The sequence below is a fragment of the Lissotriton vulgaris genome, chromosome 1_1, assembly GCF_964263255.1.
Source record: "Lissotriton vulgaris chromosome 1_1, aLisVul1.2, whole genome shotgun sequence".
In the NCBI taxonomy this organism is placed as follows: Eukaryota; Metazoa; Chordata; class Amphibia; order Caudata; family Salamandridae; genus Lissotriton; species Lissotriton vulgaris.
In genome coordinates this window covers 1939195786-1939216022 of record NC_141685.1, presented here as the reverse complement: position 1 = coordinate 1939216022, position 20237 = coordinate 1939195786, and the positions used below count along the sequence as shown (strand labels likewise).

The following is a 20237-nucleotide window of genomic DNA, read 5'->3' as shown; positions in this document are numbered from 1 at the left end:
GCATCCAAGGACAATATAACTGCATCTTCTCTCAAAAAAGGCCTGTGCGCCATCACATTATCAGTCGGCGTATTTTGAGAGCTGTGTTCCTCCCAGGCATGAAGCCAGATTGATCTGGGTGCACCAGGGAAGAAATTACTGTCCCAAGTCGCGTGGCAACTACTTTTGCCAAGATCTTTGCCTCCACATTTATCAGCGAGATTGGCCTGTACGAGCTACAGTCATCCACAGGCTTTCCTGCTTTGTGAATAACAACAATGCTAGCAAGATGTTGGTCTGCTGGCAGAGCTCCCCTCTCACAACTTTCCTCATACATTGCCCGCAAATGTGGGACAACCTGAGAGGCCATGACCGTAAGGAACTCAATGGGGGTGCCGTTTGGCCCCATCGCCTTACCAGACTTAATTTGGCCAATAGCTTTCTGGATTCCCTCACTTGTTAGATCTTCATCCAATACATCCTTATCCAGCTCCGAAAGAGTTGGCACGTCACTATCCGCTAGAAGCTGGCCTGAGTCCTCTGCTGTATATGTAGTGGAGGGAGAATATACTCTTTCGAAGTAACCTGCAAATGCCTCTGCGATATCCTTGGGGTGGTGGAGGACCTCTCCGCTAGGCAACGTTAGTAGCGGCACCCACCTTGTGCCCTGTTCCCTCCTTTCAAACCAGACTAGTGTCTTCCCTGCCCTATCTTCCAGCTCATACAACCTATGCTGGGTAGCACTATGCTTGGCCATCATGTGCTCACGTGCCTTGAGCCTGTACTCATCTTGTTTCAGTGTCAAACTCTGTAGTGTATCTTCTGAGGGATTATGTGTGTGTTTTGCCTCAAGTCCCCAAAGTGCCTCCTCTAATTGAACCAGGAACTGGCGCCTGTTTGCAACATACTTTGCTTTCAGTGACAGGGCATATCCTTTTAAGACCACCTTATATGCCATCCATATAGTTTGTGCCTAGTCAACCGAACCCAGATTCTCGGTTAAAAAGTGCCCTGTTTGAACACAAAGCTCTACCTTAAAATCAGGTATTTTTAACAGCCATGGGTTAATAACTATAGTATTCCGCGTCTGTCATTCCCCGTGAGTAAACTCAACCCCAACTTGGGAATGATCCGAGATACCTCTAGAAAATGTCCTAGAGTGTCTAAAGTTACCCACGGAGGCCGTATATGTTAAAAAAAAATCAATTCGGGAAAGGCTACCGTGTACACTAGAAAAGTATGTATATTTAGAATCCGCTGTTTGTAACTCCCACCCTACATCTGAGAGGCCCATTGCCGCGGTGAATTCTGCCATAAGTTTGTTTGGTCTGGCCCCCTGTCTCTGCGGGTATCTGTCGATCGTATCATCCATAGTCATATTGTAATCTCCGCCCATTATCAATGTACCGTCGGGGAGTCTGGTCAATACTTTGCCCAGATCTGTTAAGGCGTCCCTTACCCAGTGCCGGTGGTAGGTAAACAGAAACGACATTACGAGCCCTCCCATTGGGCTTCAGCCACAGCAAACCGCCCCCGGGTCTGTCCTTGTCTTGGTAACAATTAAGGGTGTGCGTGTCTTAATCAGAATACACATACCCCTAAAACCAGTGGTATAGTCGGCATGCACCAGGAGCCGGTATCCCCACCTATTAAGAGCCTTGCTTTTGTTGCCCACCAGGTGGGTTTCCTGCAGCAGAACAAAATCTGAAGAGACTGTCTCTTTAGATATTGTTGGACAATACCTCTCTTTATTTTGTCACCCAGTCCGTTGATGTTTCAAGAAAGGACAAAGAGAACTAATTCCTTGTCAACCTTCATCTCATAGCACGGTAGTATCTACAACCTGATAGGTCCACAATACGGCACATACGTCATGACGCAACCTGCAGATAAAAGCAACACTGTCATACCTATGTCTGTCACTTTCAAAGCTAACATGGAGATCATTGCATAACAAAACATTACATTTACATTGTAACTCATCACAAAGGCGCCTACTTGTCATTATGTCCATCTTGTGTCTTAAGATCTCACAACCACTTTGCATATCGAAAACAATAAGGAACTATGAAACACCCCCCTCTACCCATCCCCCCATCCCATTCCCCCCTCCCCGCCCCCCTGCCAGTGGATTTAAAACTACACACTCCCCAACTAGGCAGAGTGCCTCTCACCCTCCATGAAATGCTAAAGATGCACAGGGTTAGTCAGCTCCCCTCCCCGCAAGTGCATATCACAGTAATACATATTCAGCCATCCACATGTCGTGTTTACTCCAGTCCTGGTCAGTTCAAACTTCATTTATGTCTACATATCATACCCCATTCACCAGGTCACCACCACAGTGTCTTGCAGCCATGATTATCCAAAACCTTGTGCCTTCCCCTCATACTTGCGCTCTGTACCAAGCAGCGTCTCTCCACGTGGGCAACAAGGGGTCGCTATTCCACCACTTTCGTCTGGCCAACTCCCTCCGCTGAGCCGTGTCCGAGATCTTCTGCGCGGCTACCTGTTTGTTGCCTCAGTCTACCAGCTCGATTTCTCCTTTGGCCATCCACCCTCCTCCACCCTTCCATCCAGTCCCATACTTCTTCAGGCGACTCGAAGAACCACGTCTTGCCATCCAATTTCACTCTCAACTTCGCTGGAAATAACATTGCATACTTTATTTCCCTATCTCACAATTCCTTCATTACTGCCTGAAAGCTGCGACGTTGGGCCTGGACCTTGACCGTGAAGTCCGGAAAGAAGGCCACATCTGCATTGTCGATTTTCAGCGGGGGTTGGATCTTGCAGTCTGTAGGATAATATCCCTATCTCGGTAGTTGAATACACAGGCTATAAGGGGTCTTGGGGGTGTCCCAGGCTTCGGTCTGCCTCCCGGGACTCTATGAGCTTGTTCGATGGAAAAATAGCTAGGGTTGGGTTTCCGGTGTTTGGTGATGAGTTCTTCCACGTATAGGTCCGCCTGCCGGCCCCTAGGCCCTCTCCGGAACTCCTAAAATGTGAATATTGTTGTGCCATGCGTGGCCTTCATAATCGTCAAGTTGCTGAGCCATCCTCTCCTGTTTTTTTCTCCTTTCAACTATCTGTGTTTGATGCTCTGAAGTGTCAGATTGCAAAGCGGTCGTAACTATTTTGAGTTCTTTCACCTTTTCATCCATCTTCCTAAAGTCCGCTCTGATGAGGGGAAACTTTCACTGTGACCGAGTCTAGCGAAGAGCGGACGCCATTAATCACCGCCATGACATCATATAAAGTTGGCTCTGTCCCCTGTTTAGGGGGGTGTGTACCCCATCCTTCTCCATTGATGGCGGCTCACTCTTGTCTCGAGCCTTGGACCAGGCGAATTTGGCTGGCTGCTTTTGGGCGTTAGCCTTAGGACCTCTGCCTCCTGTCGCCATGTGCGCGGGGCTACAACACGCGTGTCTCGATGGAAGTCCGGAACAACACTGGTGTCTGTTTACCCCAGCGTAGCTGGGAGGGCAATAGCACCATCTGGAGTGTGTTATAGAGCCTTGGGGTGTGTTTCAGCGCCTTGGGGTGTGGCAGAGTCTTGGCTGTGTTTCAGATCCTCGTGGCTTGTTTTGAAGCCGTGGGTTGTACTTCAGAGCCCTGGGGTGTGTTTCAGAGCCTATGGGTTTGTGTCAAGGCCCTTGAGTTTGTTTCAAAGTCTTGAGCATGTTTTCAGAGCCTCGGAGAGTGCCCAAGAGCCTTAAGGATGTTTCAGAGCTTGGATGTGTTTCAGAGCCTCAGGGGGTGCTTCAAAGTCTTGACTGTGTTCGAGAGTCTTGCATACGTTTCAAAGCCTTGGGTACGATTTAGAGCCTTGGGTGTATTTAAGAGCCTTTGGTGTGTTTCAGGGCCCTGGGCCGTCTAACCACAATTGCCCCAGCGGGGTCGCCTCCTCTACTGTATGGTCGCAAGAGTAGCCACTGTAAATGGACTGGGAGTCTTCAATCTTGACCCACGGTCTGTCGGGAGTCCACAGCTAGCTCTGGTATGACCCAAATACCGCCTCTGCGGGGCAATCAGGGTCCTCCTCCTCCGTCCGTGCACGACTTGCACCAGTGCTAACCTTGTCCAAATAACCTCTTGGCACCGTATCAGTTATTGGGCTTGAGCAATTCCCGTTCCTTTGGACCGAACAACACCCCTCTTCACTCATAGGGGTCCAGCCAGGTCAGGCGCATTCTGCAATCTTCAAAATGTAATGGCTTTCACACGAGGAAGTGCACACTCTGTCTGGGCCCTCCTGGGCGCTTATATCTATAAGCCACACTTTGTTTTGTCTAGGAAGGGCACAAGCAGTGAACCAATGGGTTGTACCAGCCTTCCTGCAACTGGGGACTATATTTCCTCCTGTGTGGGCCTCCACACCATATCTGAGCCAGCCCCTACCAGAGCCGCTGTGAGCACGCCGCAATAGGTCTGTCTCTGCCAGTAGTATGTCCCATAAGGCGGCGCGGGGCAGCTTACTTCTAAATCTGGCCAACACTGCCCTTGTCTATTCCCAGGACCGCTGCCTTAACTGTGAGTGTCCCTCCACTCGCACTGAGTCCTCAAGCCGCCGTCACTGTGCCTTCCGCACCTCAAGGTCTGCCCTTTAGGCCGTCAGACCGGGGCCTCGATTTGGGGTTGCATACACCAGACTAGGTGCGCAGGGCTCTCTTCACTGCGCCTTGCACCGGAACACCAGCGACGCGCGCGTCGTAACCACACCCCCGGGGCAGCAGGCCAGAAATTCAGTCCTCCGCAGTTCTGCCTGAGCCCCGCCGCCGAGGATACAGCCCCTTCCGATACCGTCAGGCCACCGGCAGGTCTCACTGTAAGTCTGTCCTACTAGGCCTTTGGACCGAGACCTGTACATGCCGCAGGATGCTCCCAGATCACTCCTCGTCGGCTCCGGTGTGGAGCACGGTCCCGGTTGGTCTCCTGCACTGCAACGCTACGCGTGCTGCCACACTGTTGGGGGTCTCTCCTAACTCCAGTCACCGAGCCTCATAGCCGTTCAGAGCAGGGCATCAAAAGGCCATCATTGTCGCTCCTCCACGGCAGATCACAGGGGCGCCGGGACAGGCTGCTAAGCTGCGAAAAGCTGCCGATTTACCCCCGCCCCCAGGGGGGTGTAGGCAACAAGCGGCAACGCCGGGGCTACGTTTGGTTCGTGGATGGTGCAGGATAAGGTAAAGTCACCAACGGGGAGTCAGGAGCCCACTCAGGTAGCCGCCATTCTCGGTGGCTTCTAACCACGCTCCCGACAACATGATTTTTGAGGCACTTAAAAAAATGGCTCAAATTTCGTTTTCAAGACATTACATGGAAAAAAGACATGAGAAATATTGAATTTCAAATTGAAATATTTTGTCTGATACAGGTATTTATTTGCAGCATTTTTACTTCAATTATATTGAAAACAGCGCACCATAGGAAAGGATGTTTTTGCATCAATAAGAACTTTGTCATCTACTCAGGCAGATTTGATGCACTTTGATGAAAGGGAGAGTTGGGGGGCCCAACGAAGTGTCTTGTATACCTACAATGGGAATTCCAAAAAGGAGTTTTCTTGGTGAAAAACTCAAAAACAGATTAATAAAAATGCACCACATCCATCAGACAGAGATTTGGTTACCTTTAATTTAGCCGTATTAGTTAAAATATTTACAATGTAGCTGGCCGATATATATGCATGAATTATAGATATAGCGGTTAGTTTTGGAAAAACTAGAACATTTTAAAAAAGATAAACAAAGAAGCCCCTGGTTGTCTAAATGTTCCTAATATTCTCTGAACCTGATTGCCTGTAATGTAATCCCCTTGAATTTTTTATGACCGCAACCATCTTGTTTCCATTGCATTTGATGGCAGTTGGAACTCTTACTTGAAAGGCGAGCATGATGTAGCATATCCTTTTAAAGATATAAAACAAATGGGCTGGGTTTTTTAGTGCAAACATTGGGAGGAGTAAATATACAAAGTCGCAGTGGCACATTGGTATTATGTATAGGTGCAAGACCACTGAGGTCGCTAATTTATCCATGATTTCTCCAACCCTGTCATTGGGGTAGTGTTTGTCCAATTAAGTATCTCTGAGTAAAATAAACACCTACACTCCCAAAAGGACTGCCAGAAAAGCCCATCCACTCTCTTCGTCAGGCAGAAGCAAATACATTGCTGTACCAGATTTGCAGTAGATATGATTTTGTACATGGCTGTTGTGTTTTCTCACAACTCACATCTTTTATGTTCAATTGTAAAACATTATATCACAATGCACTTTATCTGCTGTAGTCCACGTGTAATTTCACAAATAATGAACATTGCAGACAGTTCATGATATTTCTATCCTTTCTTAAAATCCCAACTAGCTGTCACTATTTCCACAAATATCATTTAACTGGGTTCTTCCAGTAGTGAATATTATTGAAAGAGGCTTGCGGCTGGTCTAGCTGAAAGGGCAGAATACAATAAGAGAGGAGATTTGGTCCGAGGAAAGACATGCTCGTTTCGGGGGAACAACCATAACAAACATCTGAGCGATACATCAATATCGGTGTTTATTTAAAATTACTTTTTAGAAGATCAGGGTCTTACATCTGAGGTAGATGTAAAGTACAGGTTTTAGTCTCGCCAAACTGATTTCTACTTTCAGAGTATCTGTCAGGTCCGAAGAGAGTATCTGTGATCTCTGAAGACTAATGCATGAAAATGGGTCAAAGAGTTAGTCGTGCCTAGAGTACCGGATCCAGTTCCACCCAAGAGAAGTTCGGAAGAATTCATAAAAATAAATGCAGAGCAAAATGTAGTTGAGCACAACGCATCCCTTGGAAAAGTTGGATATACGTCATCAAATTGCAAAAAAAAGTACTTTTTTGTAAAAATGTGCAGTGTATGACGTAAAAGGCACACTACAATTTCTGCTTCAGCACTTGTTTTAGATCTGTAAAGACATCGGGATCCTCGATGGTTGAGGGGACCTGTAAGGAAACAAGAGACATATTAGTGTACGCGAAAGACAGGAATTGTCATATTTGGTTGAGATTGGCATTAGAGCTCCAGACAAAGATTATTCCCTTCACAGATGAGCAGATCCCAGCACAAACAAAGCAAAAGATCACTGCAACCAAAATATAGAAGTAGAACACCAGCAAATGTACTTAGAACGTCTTCTCTGAAAAAAAGGTTTTGTGACTGGCACAATCTCAATCTAGGAATACATCAGGAAATGCAGGCTAAAAAAGTGTGCTGTTATTGGAATGCATTTTGAGGCCTTAGAACATGTTAATAGACAAGGCACATAGAAATCTTAAGACTGCCACTACTACTCTAGTGACATTATTCATTTATTTATTTCAAATTGATATCATAACGGCTATTACTGTTTTGATGTTTATAAATATAAAACATGGCAACAATGTACATTTGGAAACAGCTGAACATTCACATATTTTGTGTGGCATTTCAAGAATTAATCGAACAAAATGCAATAACTTTCTTTTAGGTAACTCAAACTGTCAGTAGGTGTGGCATTCAACCATTCATCTCTCAGGCAACAAATGATGAACCCCGCCTACCCATGATTTATGTTCTTACTGTTCAGAGCAGGAGAAGTGCTAGAATGTTAGACACTTTCCTGATGAATCAGAAAAAGCTGTTTCAATGCTGCACAGTTATTAATTAATCTATTCACGAACCCGCGATGAGAACAACTACCTAAGGCTACCAACACCATTCATTACCCCCCTGCCCATCTTCTACGTCCGAGTCCTATTGCTTGTTTTGTCATGTAAACAGGATTTCCCTATGTTATCTTAAAAAAACTTGCTTCGGTAGGAGCCCTGTCAAGTCCTCACTCCTTCCTGTGAGTCATGAAGGAGACTCATCCCAACGGCTGGTCTTACCCTGAAGGTGCATGTCCCCGCTGCTACCACATTCTGTTGAATCTTCCGCTCTGGACCACTTTGGTCCCTGCTGTGATGAAGGAGTCTCCATACTTAATCCAGTCTGCTGCCCAGATGTTCAGAGGAGGGGACACTGGGGTAGGAGTGTTAGGACATGCTCCTTGGGATCATGGTAGAAAGGACTGGCATCCTCATATTCTCCTGATTGACTGTGGGTTTACATTGACTAGCTGTTTGTGGAGTGGCTTTCCAGTCCCTCAGACGGGAAGTTCAGCATGTCTTTGGAAGGTTGAGTTGTTTCACTGCTTCGTAACCAGGGAAGTATTCTTCAGTACCTGCTGAGACGCTAAAGCCACGCTTTTATACTGTACTGCTAAGCTTAAAAAGTGTTTTAGTAAGTGACACTATTTTGGCAAATGAAATCATTCCTCTGAAGCTCTGTAGCTCTGTTTTCCCAACAAGCTGAACCTGCTTCTTTGGGTCTGCCACCAGCTGAAAACTTTGAGGCCTTGCTCAAGTGTAATGAATGCATTGGTGCTTGTGAGGGTCATCCGCCAACCAAAAAAAGAGAAGATATTTGTATTTTCCCAGAGCCTGATGTGGAAGTAACTGAGGAAGGTACTAAACAAGAGGTATATTCGGGACCTGATGGGCATTCTTGAGAACCTTTAAAACTATTTTGGATTTCCATGTTCTACTAGCCTGGATGATTAGGGGGACTGCTTTCTCCAGTATCAATGAAGTGTGTCAGTGCCTCATCACTTCATGGCACCGTACACAAAGTCCTGGTAAGAGAAAGGACAGAGATTGAGTGGCATGTGTTCCTACGGTTCCTGGCTTGATATTATTCTCTGGCTAATTTTCCCGGAGGAATTCACATCAGTGGTCAAGATGAACTCTTTGATGGCTGTTATTCTTCTAAGGAAACTATTAAATAAGTCAATGTTTCCCCTCCTCATGCCACAGACATATAGATGAAAGTGACTATCACTCGCAGATGAATTGATGGATTGACACGCCAGGCTCCTGTGAAACATTTATTTTGATAGCCCATAAGCATAGTATGGTTGCTACTGGGACTTTTCTATTATCCAGGTGTCATGACTGGAGGGGTCTTGACAGGCTAACAAATCACAGATGCCTCTAATAGGTCATATTCTCAAAGACTTAAAATGTCAGCTAACTCCTGTTCATCATTCGGGGCAGGGGCAGAGGACTTGGATCTCAAAGGATTGTTGACCTTCTCTCTCCCTCTCTCTCCCTCTCTCTCTATTGGTTTAGTCCATTCTTTTCCTGTCAAGAGAGGTGACTGGGGAATTCCCAATGCATATAAGACCCATTTCCAGCCTATCTCCATCCAGCTTTCCTCCTCCCCCTAAGTCAGGTCTATTCTAGGCTAGTGCGGAGTTGGCTGCGGGACTTCTACAACCCCTGGACAACCTCTGTCTCAGACCCATGGGATCTTCAAATTATCAGCTCAGGCTATCAGATCAAGTTTCACGATACTCCTGAAAACGTCTTTTAATCTACCCCATCAGTGTAATGCCACTTCATATTTAGGGTCTTTTTCAGGGGGTGAATGATTTATTGTGACAAGCAGCAAAAATCTCTGTACCAGGGCGAGAAAGGGCATAATCTGCCAATCCATCCTTTTATGGCATGAAACTATTCCGCAATATTTAGCCAATCTGTAGTATCCTTGCACTATCCCCTTTTATTATAGAATGTTCTAGCTATGATGCTCTGTGGAATGTTGGCTGTCTGTGGGCTTAGGCTGGCAGTTGGCTTGGGGCTGAGCATCTTGCAGGATGTTCCTGTTGGGGTCTTTATGGTTTATATCATCTTATCTATCTAACTTCTAATAAACCACTTATCTACATCTACTGTCTGAGGACCTGATTACTACAATATTTATGGCGACAAGGTGACCTTCCCACGTACTGGGCGAAGCAAATTCAAAAAAAAAATTTACCCAGAAATAGCCTTCAAAAAAAATAAGTTAAGAAAATCCTTCAGTAAAGAGAAAATGACGAGCGCAAACAAGAAGATCAAGACAAAAGGACCAAGAGCCACATAAAGTGAAAGACAAGAGAGACATCATCGAAAAGAAGAAATTAAGAAACATAAGATGCTTCAGAGTAAGGAGCCACTAAAGGAACATCAGCGCAGTATGAAAAAACGACCCCATCAGTGTCCATCAGATCGGACGGCCTTTGCCAAAACGTGCTGTGAGTGGCTTTCCTTGTACATATGGTCATCTTATGCATCAGAAGTAAGCATGATGTTATTTTTACTTGTTTTTGGCTCTTGGAAATTCAGTGCGACCTGCGATGAGACATTTAAAAAGCCGGCTAGAACATGTAGTACACTGTCTACACAGTATTTATTTATTTATTTTCAGTTACTTGTGTACATGAAAAAGCCGGTACTTTCACCAGCGCTAGTTTTTGACATTCATGGTATGATTTTTAAATACCTTAAAAGACTTTAATCGCAGGTTTACACCAAGCGGAAGCACTGTTTACATATTGTGTTTATTTTGGAAGCACTATTTACATCTCGTAACGTCTGGGATTGGCAGAGAAATGTACAATTAAGTGTCAGCGGTTTAGTCATCTCACATTATTAGCGTTTAAAGGGTCTCTGAAGCTGTGCCTTGAACTGTCTCAGGAAGAAGAACATGAGTGGGCACTGGAGGAATTGGAAGCGTTAATTTTACATCGTAAATGTGTTTTTAATGAAAACATTATTTTCTTCTGCGCCATGCGATGTGCACGAGATAACAACTGCCAATTTAAATCTTGATAATGTGCGCGAGAAACACGTGAGGCTTACCTTTGTTCCTCAGCACTTTGTGACGTTTTGGGAGTATGCGTCATCTTCACGTTTATTTTTTTTAAGCAACGTAGGAAACGTGCAACGTAGGAAACGTGACACCATTTTGTGAACTTAATCTATTTGTTCCTTGTCACCATGGGAACTATCTTTCAAGGAGAAGCACGTCATTTTTGTCTAAATCCTTCAACAAGGAAAGTATAAGACATGTGGTTTTACGCACTGGCGAAATGGTTATCCTGTCTGGCAGTGAATCTTTAAAAAGAAGAAAACTTACAGTTTAAGTCGGAAAAATTGCAGCTGCGACCTTCATAAGATCGACGATCTGCTTTGGAGACCTCGGGTGAGAGACCGCTCACCGGAGCATAGACTAACTCTTATTGTATTTTGCTGGCCATTTTATAATAGGGAAAGTATTTTGTTGCGGTATTGTGTGTGTGACTGGCTGTTATATTAAATTTCAGCGTTTTGTGTTCCAATCCAGTTCTTTTTGTGATGACACGCATTAGTAGCGTTTTGTGTTTCAATGTAGTTTGACACGCACTTTGTGTAGGAGTGGGTTTTAGTCCCGTGATCCTTAGGAATGGGTTTTGGATTAATATCCTATTTAGGCAGTCCCATTTTCTACTTTGACCATTTGTTCACTTTACTCTGGTTGAGAGGTGTATTATTTTGGAATGGGTTTTAGTCCCATTACCCTGGAACACGCTAGTTTTTAAAAAAAAATGAAATTATTAGTTTTATTAGAGGGGGTTTTGGTCCCACCTTTGTGTTTTTGTTAGGGGGTGTTAGTCCCACCTAAATAGTGTTGCACTAGGGTTTGAGTCCCATAGTGTCTCTTAAAAGAGGTGTGGCGTTTTTGGCTACGTCACAGTTTTCTCATGTGAGAAGCACCTTGGAGTGGGTTACTAGTCCCATTACCCTAGTTAATGGTTTGTTTATCCTTGTTTAACATTCATGGTCCCTAGTTTTTGGGGCAGGTTTAGGTTTTGGGTTTGGGTCCCATTTTTATCGGTCCTTAGTTTTTAGGGCTAGATATGGGTCTCAGTCCCTTCATCGACTATTTTACACTTAAGGGTAGGAATTTGGGTTTTAAGTTCCTTTCTACTTATTTCACTGTAGTCCTTATCCTTTTTAGAAGGCATTTTATTCCTATTAGAGGGATTACTTTTTTGGTCTCATTTTATTAGTTTCTTTCTAATACACGTGGTTGTAGTCCTATTTATTACAGGAGTGGCATTATTTTTGCTCTTGTCTGTAGCACTGTCTTGGGTTTTGGTGAGCTCATTGCAGTCTTTTCTGCGTTTTGGGTTATTTTATGAGAGCTCAATATTTACATATTTTAATATTGTTCAAAATTAGAGGAGGAGGAGGATGGTGAGGTTTATTCTATCTGTTCACTTTCTTTCTTTCTTCTTTAACAATTTTTGTATTTCTGTTTTCCCTCTCGTGATGTTATTTTAATTCCATCCCTGGGTTACAGATTTCTTTATATTTGTATTATGTTTCTGTGCTTTGTTTTTCCCTTTAAGTTTATTGTGTTCCGTTATTAAAGGGAGAGGATAATGTAGTATCCTTGCACTATCCCCTTTTATTATAGAATGTTCTAGCTATGATGCTCTGTGGAATGTTGGCTGTCTGTGGGCTTAGGCTGGCAGTTGGCTTGGGGCTGAGCATCTTGCAGGATGTTCCTGTTGGGGTCTTTATGGTTTATATCATCTTATCTATCTAACTTCTAATAAACCACTTATCTACATCTACTGTCTGAGGACCTGATTACTACACAATCCTAGATTTGAAGAAAGTGAAATATTTTCTACATTATCAGATACTCAATACGGGTATGGTTCAAACAATCTTGTCCTTGTCTTTCAATGGGACTTTGTGGACTCAGTTGACTGACGGATGACTACATGCATGTTACCAGTTTCCCAAAGGTTCCTCTGGTACTTTGCCCTGAGACAGCACTACTAGATCTGTGTCTTTCCTTTTCAGCTGGCTTCAGCTGCCAGACCTTTTGGATTCTCGAGTGCTAATGGTGTGTCCATGCTTGGACAACTTGCTAATCTGTGCTTGATCTTTTTACAAAGGGAGTGGAGACCTTACCCCAAGTCTGCAACATGCTCCAATACCAGGGTTTCCTGTCAAATTTGTCAAGTCTCACCTTGATCCGTCTCAGGCCCGGCAATTCTTAAGAGCTATTTTCAGAACAAACTGGTGACATGCGTTCCTTCCTCTTCTTCCAAAACTGAACCCAGTGACATTGGGATTGGCTGAGGGTGCAGCTTAAGATAGCTGCTGCTCTCCTGGTGGTTTATTACTGAGTCTGACAACACCTCCATCCCACTGTACAAGACTTCATGACCTGTGGGGAAGTATGGCTCACTGGTTAGTGCGGCAGACCCTGATGCAGAGATCTGACCCGGGACCAGGGTTCAATTCCCGTCGCGGCAGGGTCTTGGGCTCAATGTCCGCGGACCCGATAATTCTCGCCACGGTGCCTACTCTAATCATGAGTCCCACTCTGCAACTCTGGGCAATAGCTTGCTTAATCTCCACACCAACCCTAATCGCTAAGGGTGCCTGGCTTCACCTTGGGATGCCCAAGAATGGGCCCCTCACAGAAACAGGCCAGGATGGGTTCCTCAGCGGTACAGCGCGGGGACACACTGGCTAGTGTAACCAGGAGCTTTATAAGTTCAGTTACATTGGAGCCTGTATTTGTCAGGCTTAAGAGTACTGATCCCTTTCAGCCTTGGATTGGAAAGATCTGCAGAGGTGGCTTGCCCTGACTCTGACCTAAGGAGGTCTCTATTGTACCACTCTTACCTTAGTTCTTACTATAAATGACAACTGCAGGTGCTGGGGAGTAACCCTAGGATAGGAGACAATTCAAGGTTCAGTCCCAGGGGCTTTGAGAGATGCCTACAGACTATGCTCATTTCTTGCCCTTCATTTGTAGGGCCAGGCAGTATATATTCTGACTAACAAGGTGAAACACACATATCAACCACCAGGGGCAAACTCAAGCTCCCAGTTGGTCGTCCCTGGATAGAATATTGAAGTCTAGGCAGAGGTCTGAATGGAGCAAAATGTTCTTTCTTTCATAGCTATCTCCTGGGAATGAAGAATTGGGATGTGAATTGTTTGATCAAAATCATCCCAGGAGTGCCATTTTGCATGAGCCTTGTCCTGTTCAATGATCTCAGAGAATTTCAGGTTCCTCTAGTTGGATCTGCTGGCCTTAGCCCAGAACACACTCCTTTCTGAATTCTGCTCACTGCTCGCCTCACTGTCAGCCCAGAGAATTGAAGTGTTGTCCCTTTACTGGCACAATGTACTCATGTATACCTCCACTCTCTTCCTCTTCGGGAAGGGAGTGGAGGTCTGGTAGCCTCTTTATTGGCTTTTGGACTCCCGTTCCTTCTCCTAAGCTAGCTAACATTATGGCCTCCATAGCGTTTTCTAATGCATTCATCTCTTCTACAATTCACCCGTGTCATAGTCCTCTTCCCAGTACCTACACATGTAGGCCTAGAGCTTGACATGTTAAGTCTAAAGGCTCTTCCAAAGAAGTAGCTCTTTGCAACAAGCTAGAGCACCCTCAGTATATATGCTCAACTCTGGCAGAGTGTCCTGGGTTTTCTTAGGTGGAGTGTAGTCCTTGTCCTATGACCTCGCCAGGCATTTTGATTTACTCTGGGGCAATTTCCTTTCAGACTCTAGTTTCAACACATCCTCACAGTGTTCTATGTTTGTTCATCCTTGGACAAGGTGGTCCGATTAAACCCCTTCAAGGTGTACAAGGATCTTTCTATTGGACTAGGGCAGTTTCCTTTAGTTAGCAACATTTGGTACTTTTTCCCTGTGACCTTCCAGGCAAGGGTCAGTATCCCTCAACGACTATGAGTATCTGAATCTGTTGAACCATCTCTTTGGTCTTGGATGTGGTTCTTACTGGTCCTATTCTGAGACCCTTCACTAAGGAAATGTGCTCTAAATAAGTGTAATTCAAAGTCCTAATATCCACCCTTCCTGTCTATAGGGGGTAGGTTGGTTTGTCAAAGATTTGTTCTAGAGACTTGTGGATTCATTTACAATATTTTATTGCAGAGCAGCACCACAAGCCTTCCTGCTGCACAGCCCTACGGCAAAAGAAAAGGGCAGGTATACACCATATCTATCAGATATGGCGCATTCATGTCCTCTTTCCCTGCGCTGGCACTCAACTGTCTCCTATGCGCCAATGCAGGCACCCTGCACAACAGTGCAAGGGTGTCTGCATTGTGGGAATTATTGTTTTTCGGGTCACCTTCCTGCACAAAAACAATCAATGGAGGCAATTTCCTCCTTCTACTTGTGTGCTGCTGAATGCGGCACACATAGAGGAAGAATCAAGGGGAAATAAAGTTATTTCTCTGCCTTGCGCCTCCTCTATATCTCCCCTCTGGAGTTGTAGGCTTTTGACACATTCTCAGGTTTACAGAACATTGTAAATCTGGGAATGTGTCAAATGCCATGGGTGTTAAGTGGTAACACCCACCCCAATGTCCATGGTACGTCTCCCTATCGCAGTGTGAGCCAACGCGGGGACTTGCGCTGGGTTGCCACACACCATTTCTACAAGGCCATGAAAAGTCACGCAAGGTGGCTTTATGTGGACTTGTAGACATGGCACCGCATTGAACACTGCCGGAGAGTCATTAAAAGTGGTGTCCCGGTCGAGTAAGGTCCTTGTAAATGAGGCCCTAGGTGTTTAGGAAGCTCATTGGGGTGGATTGCCATTATCACTAACAGGAAGAGGTTGAGTCTAGACAAGGTTCCTACCGAAGGTAACTGGAATTAGTTAAAAAAAAAATGTATATATATATATATATATATATATATATATATATATATATATATATTAATATATATATATATATATTAGAATAAAATTGGCAAATACTGTCTAAGTGATGGGAGGAGCCTCAAGATGACGAGAAAAACAAGAACTCAGGAGAAATGATGTTTACCAGTAAAGAATGTAGGTGTTACTATATATGTAACACTTACAAAGCTGTTGATACTGGACATTTACCAATGCATTATACTGTCTAGTAAGACTCTAGTGGTAAATAGCTGCAGATCACCTGCATTTCAGCCATTCAAAATCCCCTTGTTACCTCAATAACAGAAAAAATACAAATCTGTTCCTAATTATCCAGAAACTAAATGAAAAGAGACACCCACACAGAGGGGTGTCTTAAACTTAAATTCTGCCTTCAAAGTTTAAGGATGTTGACAAATGTCAAAATTGATAATGAACAGAATGTTAAAGAACTATGAAAATTGTTACCTCTAGGGGTGCGGCCGTACCAAGCGAAATGGCGGATGCTTAGTTCAAGAGCTCCAGATACCTGTAATTTGACCCAATCCTGGCACACCAAGACATCACCGCCCAATCACCTTGTGAGGAGAGGAGCCAGAACAAGACAGGAAGCTCCTGAGTGATTTACAGCAGTGTGGTGGGTGTCCCTGATGCAGCGAGCCGCCGCCGCGAGGGCAGGAAATCGTGGCGTTGACATGGACCTGTATGAGACGAGTCACCTTAAGTGGGGACCCGAGCGGTGAGGAGTGGGCCGCGGGTGTCCATTTACATTCAACCTGCAGTGCACACAGGATAAGAGAGCTGCATGAGCTATGCTGGCCTGGAATGTGGGTGTCTCTGGACTTGCACAGTGGCTGCTGGGGCTACTGTGGGCACATTGGCAAGATCCCGCGTGAAAAAACACATGGACGGACGTACACTGAATACTTGTACGTTTACCTTACCTTACACCCTAATCCCTGTTCCGCCGCGGGAAGTCCCGTTTGAAGCGGAGGGATAATTAGGGTTGCTCAATATTCGATCAGGTCACCTAGCCGCCATCTTAGGTGTGGCGTGACAGGTGAGACGCGCTCTAGTTGTCGCGACTTCCGCCCTACGAGCCCTACGAGCCTATTTAGACAGAACTTGGCTGACGGCTCAGGACTAAGACGGAGTAAGCAGAGCGGCCAGCGCTTTCTAAACACAGCGAATCTTTTTAAATGTAAATCGTGATTACAACGTTTTTACTTGTTATAATCTTAACTTGCACATGCTGTCACTTTGAATAGTACTGTGGTATCACGCTGACGAATGTAAATCGAACGCATCTCGCGCACAATTGACTGAATAATTGTACGTTTACCTTACCATACACCCTAATCCCTGTTCCGCCGCGGAAAGTCCCGTTTGAAGCGGAGGAATAATTAGGGTTGCTCAATATTCGATCAGGTCACTTAGCCGCCATCTTAGGTGTGGCGAAACTGGTGAGACGCGCTCTAGTTGTCGCGACTTCTGCCCTACGAGCCTATTTAGCCCTATGCTCTTCCGGACGCGCAGCGGGCGTGCCGACAGCGCGCCGAAGGCGCGCCTAAGGCAAGCCCGTCTGCCACCGTCCACGCCAGACTAGCGCCCAGGGTCACAACCCCTGCCCAATTCCCACCAGCTCACCTGAAACATGGCTACTCTAGACAAACTCTTCTTAACCTAAGATGCAACGAATGTCAACACGTAATACAACCCTCAGAGAGAGGTATGCCGCACATTAGCAAATGTCGATCTTGCGGCTACACAATACCTTACCCCGCACTCAGTGGGCTCAATTCTTTACCCATGGCTACTTCTCCCTACCCCCACGTTCAGCCCACGCACTGCAGCTCTAAACCTAACAGCAAATCCTTAAAAAACATACTCTTAAATGTCAGGTCAATGCCAAAGCACAAACATGAAATCGAATCCCTCATTGTGGATAACGAGGTTGATCTAGCCTTCCTGACTGAAACGTGGGCTACTAACTCTTCTGGGCCAGATTGGAACACCGCAGTACCCACAGGCTACTCCGTAGCACATGTGGACAGACAAGGAACCACTGGTAGGGGTGTAGCCATCATTCACCGATCTATTTTTAATTTACATATCCTCCATCAGCCAGGACTAGAATCAGAGGCCCTATCCTTCTCGGTTAAATACAACAACCAACTAATATTCTCTGGCCTTCTGCTATACCGACCCCCAGGACCCAGAGGTCCATTTACCAACGCCCTTTTAACCTTTTTGGAGTCTACCTCTGACCATCCCTCCTTCACTGTATTGGGAGATTTTAATTTCCACCTCGAAGATAATATTTCGAATGATACTACCACCCTAATAGATAACTTCCGTAGTTAGGGACTAACCCAACTAAGGACTGGACCCACTCATACAGCTGGCCACACTCTAGACTCCATTTTTACTAATAATCACCACATCAAGGTCACCTCCACTACGCCTCTCCCCTGGTCCGATCACGCTGCCATCAACTTTACCCTCGCAATCATGTTGACAAATGCAAGGAGAAAGGACATTGTACTCCCGACCAAATCCCGCCCATGGAAAAAACTAGAAGCCACTTCCCTAGCAAACACTCTTAACAGGGACGTACCTACCTTCGTCAGTACAGAGAGCAATGATAGAGCCCACAAATTTAACACCTGGCTCTCAGAGGCAATGGACAAGCTAGTCCCGGTAGAAGCCAAAAAACCCAAGATTCGTTCAGCAACCTCACAATGGTACACTCCTGAAGTCAAACTGATAAAACTGAAATGCAGGAGGGCCGAGAGGCTCTGGGGAAATGACTACAGCCCCCAGTCTAGAAAGGATTATACGGCGGCCCTACATGAATACAAGCTCACCATAGAGCAAGCTAAGACCATATTCTATACAAAGAAAATTCAAGAGTCCTCAAACTCCTCAAAGGAACTGTTTAAAACCATCACTCATCTAGCTAAAAGTCCCAGAGAAACCACTTTGAAGCATCCCCAAGAATTTGTGGAAAACATAGCACAATTCTTTCAGCAGAAAGTTCAGACAGTCTACAATGACCTTCGCTCGCTACCCCCGTGTGAAGTGGTCCCCCATGAAACAGATATACAGGTACCAATTCCGGAACTCCCCAGATTCTCCCAGCTTAGCTGTGACCAGGTTGCCACGCTGCTCCTACAGACTAAATCTGGTTCGCCGCTAGACCCATGCCCCCCTCATGTTCTACATCTGGTCCCTGAAATTATCAGTCAAGCCTTAACCCCCCTCCTTAATACTGCAATTAACTCCGGACAATTCCCCAGCAGCTGGAGGAAGGCGTGTATCAGGCCCATCCTCAAAAAGGAGACCCTGGACCCCAAGAAAGCCAAGCATTACCGCCCTATATTGTGTCTGCCCCTCCCTGCCAGAATTCTTGAAAGTGCAATGAATCAGGAGCTAACAAAACACCTTGAGGACAACCACCTATTAGAGCCCACGCAACATGGCTTCAGGGCCTATCACTCAACGGAAACTGCTCTGATCATTGCATCTGATGACATTCGCCAATCTATGGACAAAGGAGGCAGAGCAGCTCTGATCTTATTGGATCTGACAGTGGCGTTTGACACCGTTAACCATGATGTCCTCATAAATAGACTAACAACGTTGGGCATCACCCACACCGCCCTAAAACTGCTTCAGTCCTTTCTGCAGGCACGCATTCATCAAATCCACTGGGATGGTCTTCTCTCAGAGGAGTTCCTTCTACCATGCGGAGTCCCTCAGGGGTCACCAACCCTCTTTAATCTCTATGTTACACCCCTAGCTGCACTGATAAAATCTCACGGCCTGCATTTAGTCTCTTACGCCGACGACACCCAACTGGTGGTCTCATTGGCGCTGACAGTAGAAGCCACTGCCACCAGTTTCAGAAACTGTCTGTCAGACGTAAAGTCATGGATGAACGCTCACTTCCTCAAACTTAACACCGAAAAAACAGAGGTATTCGAGTTTGGCCCAAAACACTCCATTTGGAACGATCTCTGGTGGCCTTCAGAAGCCGGAGTCTGCCCGACCCCGGCCAACAAGGTCAGAAACCTAGGCTTCATAATGGACAAGGACCTTTCCTGTACAGCCCAAATCAACCAGGTCACCTCGTCCTGTTTCTTCACACTGAAGGTCCTTCGAAAAATCCTGCCCTACATCCCTTTCCCCTTGAGGAAAACAGAAGTGGGAGCATTGATTATGTCTAGGGTAGACTATTGTAATGCCCTGTACATAGGGGCCCGCGAAAAACAACTCAACCCACGCCAGTCAATCCAAAACGCAGCGGCCAGAGTACTGCTTAATCTCCCCAAACGACATCTCACATCTAAAGCAATAAGTGAACTCCATTGGCTTCCAGTCAGGAGAAGAATTCAATTCAAGGTCATGTGCCTGGCCCACAAATCCCTCTATGAGCAGACCTCTAAACAGCTCTCCAATCTTCTCTGCCCCTATGTTCCCGAGCGCTCACTCAGATCCAGTTCCCAAAATCTACTGCACATCCCTAGGACTAAGAGAGTCCGTTGGGGAAGCAGATCCTTCTACCATCAAGTTCCAAAGCCCTGGAACAGTTTACCATCCTCACTACGTTCCGAAAAGAGCATAGCTAAGTTTAGAAAGGCGCTGAAGAC

At 45.5% G+C, this 20237-nt stretch overlaps 1 protein-coding gene across 2 annotated transcripts in view; it reads right to left on the bottom strand.

The window, feature by feature from the left end:
* Positions 1-5598: 5598 nt before the first annotated feature.
* The window catches only part of ACSS3 (acyl-CoA synthetase short chain family member 3), a 1235137-nt gene continuing 1220498 nt past the window's right edge, over positions 5599-20237 (bottom strand). For both annotated transcript variants that reach the window (XM_086919605.1, XM_086919608.1), the window contains one exon: positions 5599-6956. In XM_086919605.1, the coding sequence (XP_086775731.1) occupies positions 6888-6956 (69 nt within the window). In that variant the 3' untranslated portion in view covers positions 5599-6887. The remainder of the gene's footprint in view (positions 6957-20237) is intronic.